Genomic DNA, 2,500 nt, shown 5'->3' on the forward strand with positions numbered 1-2,500 from the left:
TTCCCCAATAGGAAGACCCAGAGGATCTCTGAGGCCGCCAGGAGGCTGGGGATGTACTCGTCCTTCTGAGATGTGACCACACGGGTCCACGTCCAGGGTCCAAGCACTCGTCATTGAAAACAGAAATAGAAATCAATTACCTTTTTATTTCAGCTCTATTCATTCATTGATTTTTAGTTGAAAGTTGTGCATTAAAATGATCGGATGTACAATAATAAAAATAAATCTGATTTAGTTTTCTTTGGCTCATTTCACCAGAATTTAATTTAGTTTATAACAATGAATAAATATACACCATTAATCAAATATTCAGGAATAAACAGAGACAACATATTAAACCATGGGGTTGTGAAATAATTGGAATAACATTTTAATATAATGCGGAAAAAAAGTCACCTGCACGTTGTTATTGTGAAAAGAAGCAGGATGAAATATATAAAATAATGAGTATTCAGAATGTTTTGTACTTTCATTGTAATCTTAGATTGTTTACTTAATTCAAAATGCCCAGCTTTACTTTATTGTATTTTATGAATATCTTTTAGTTTCATTATATTTTAGTTTAATCTAATTAAATCTAATTGTCTTTTTTATTACTTTTTATGTTTTTACTTTCTTTTACTTTTGTTTTTTTTCTAACTTTGTTAAAGAAAAAGAGTTACTGATATTTGACCCTTGTGAGGTGCCGTAGTATAGCAAAGATCGTATCCACTAAATAGAGTGGGTCTCTCGGCTGTTATCGTGCTCGACATTACGCCAGTTTACGTTACGTTAACCGCATCCTGAAACGTGCTCAGAGTGAGCCCTCCTCCTTTCGCTTAACCTCTATCTGAAAAACGACCAAAACAACACCATCGCACCGAGGAAGTGGACGGTTACCGGAGGTTTAACGGAGGTTCACCGGACTGTCCCAACCGCAGACTGTCACCGTGTGCTCGGACGTCAAGGTAACCGTCGGCCATGTTCAAAGCGTGTGGTGGAAGAACCAGAGACATAAGAACAGAAAACAAGCTGCGTTACGAGCGCGTCAACTGACGTCACGTGAATTTAACGTTAGTTTCACTAAATGTCGGCTTCAACTACGTCACTGGCGCTAAATATTCAGTATATATGTTTATGTAATAGTTTGTTTATTATCGGCTCCGTTTATTGTTACAAACAAAGAGTTTAAATACTAGAGACTAGAAGCTCCGGATACTACAACTCCCATGATGCAACGGGGCTACTTTGAGTTCTGGCCGTCTGTTCATGAATCGCTTTGTATTGATATTAAAATATGAGAGTTTTTTGTTATCTTCATCTTTCTCCTCTTCCTCCTGTTCTTCTTCTTCTTCTTCTTCTTCTTCTTCTTCTTCTTCTTCTCCGTCTCCTCCTCCCTCTCCTCCCTCTCCTCCCTCTCCTCCTCCCTCTCCTCCTCCTCCTCCTCCTCCTCCTCCTCCTCCTCCTCCCTCTCCTCCCTCTCCTCCTCCTCCTCCTCCCTCTCCTCCTCCCTCTCCTCCCCCTGTCCTCCTCCATCTCCTCACCCCGTCCTCCTCCCTCTCCTCCTCCTCCCTCTCCTCCATCTCCTCCTCCTCCTCCCTCTCCTCCTCCCTCTCCTCCCTCTCCTCCTCCTCCTCCTCCCTCTCCTCCTCCTCCTCCCTCTCCTCCCTCTCCTCCCTCTCCTCCTCCTCCCTCTCCTCCCTCTCCTCCTCCTCCTCCCTCTCCTCCCTCTCCTCCTCCCTCTCCTCCTCCCTCTCCTCCCTCTCCTCCCTCTCCTCCTCCCTCTCCTCCTCCTCCCTCTCCTCCTCCCTCTCCTCCTCCTCCCTCTCCTCCCTCTCCTCCTCCCTCTCCTCCTCCTCCTCCTCCTCCTCCCTCTCCTCCCTCTCCTCCTCCCTCTCCTCCCTCTCCTCCTCCCTCTCCTCCTCCTCCCTCTCCTCACCCTCTCCTCCTCCCTCTCCTCCCTCTCCTCCTCCCTCTCCTCCCTCTCCTCCCCTGTCCTCCTCCCTCTCATCCCTCTCCTCCTACCTCTCCTCCTCCTCCCTCTCCTCCCTCTCCTCCTCCCTCTCCTCCTCCTCCTCCTCCTCCTCCTCCCTCTCCTCCCTCTCCTCCCTCTCCTCCTCCTCCCTCTCCTCCCTCTCCTCCTCCTCCTCCCTCTCCTCCCTCTCCTCCTCCTCCCTCTCCTCCCTCTCCTCCTCCTCCTCCTCCTCCTCCCTCTCCTCCTCCTCCCTCTCCTCCTCCCTCTCCTCCCTCTCCTCCTCCTCCTCCCTCTCCTCCTCCCTCTCCTCCTCCTCCCTCTCCCTCTCCTCCCTCTCCTCCTCCCTCTCCTCCTCCTCCTCCTCCTCCTCCTCCTCAGGCGATGGTGGAGCAGAACACGGAGGTGAAGCTGAAGCAGATGTTGAAGGAGGAGAGGATCCAGCTGTGGAATCCTCCGTTCAGCGAGGGCAGCGAGTCGAGTCGTCATCACATGCAGGTGATTATTGATTATGAGTATTGATGATGTTCATCATTGAAAACCTATTAA

General features: G+C 49.1%; 1 protein-coding gene across 1 annotated transcript in view; it reads left to right on the plus strand.

Annotated features, from left to right (window-relative positions):
* The first annotated feature begins 715 nt into the window (after positions 1-715).
* nub1 (negative regulator of ubiquitin-like proteins 1) overlaps positions 716-2,500 on the plus strand; it is an 18,190-nt gene continuing 16,405 nt past the window's right edge. The window contains exons 1-2 of the mRNA XM_034560106.1: positions 716-947; positions 2,333-2,449. Of these exons, the coding sequence (XP_034415997.1) occupies positions 2,336-2,449 (114 nt within the window). The 5' untranslated portion in view covers positions 716-947; positions 2,333-2,335. The remainder of the gene's footprint in view (positions 948-2,332; positions 2,450-2,500) is intronic.

The sequence above is a fragment of the Cyclopterus lumpus genome, chromosome 20, assembly GCF_009769545.1.
Source record: "Cyclopterus lumpus isolate fCycLum1 chromosome 20, fCycLum1.pri, whole genome shotgun sequence".
Taxonomy (NCBI): Eukaryota; Metazoa; Chordata; class Actinopteri; order Perciformes; family Cyclopteridae; genus Cyclopterus; species Cyclopterus lumpus.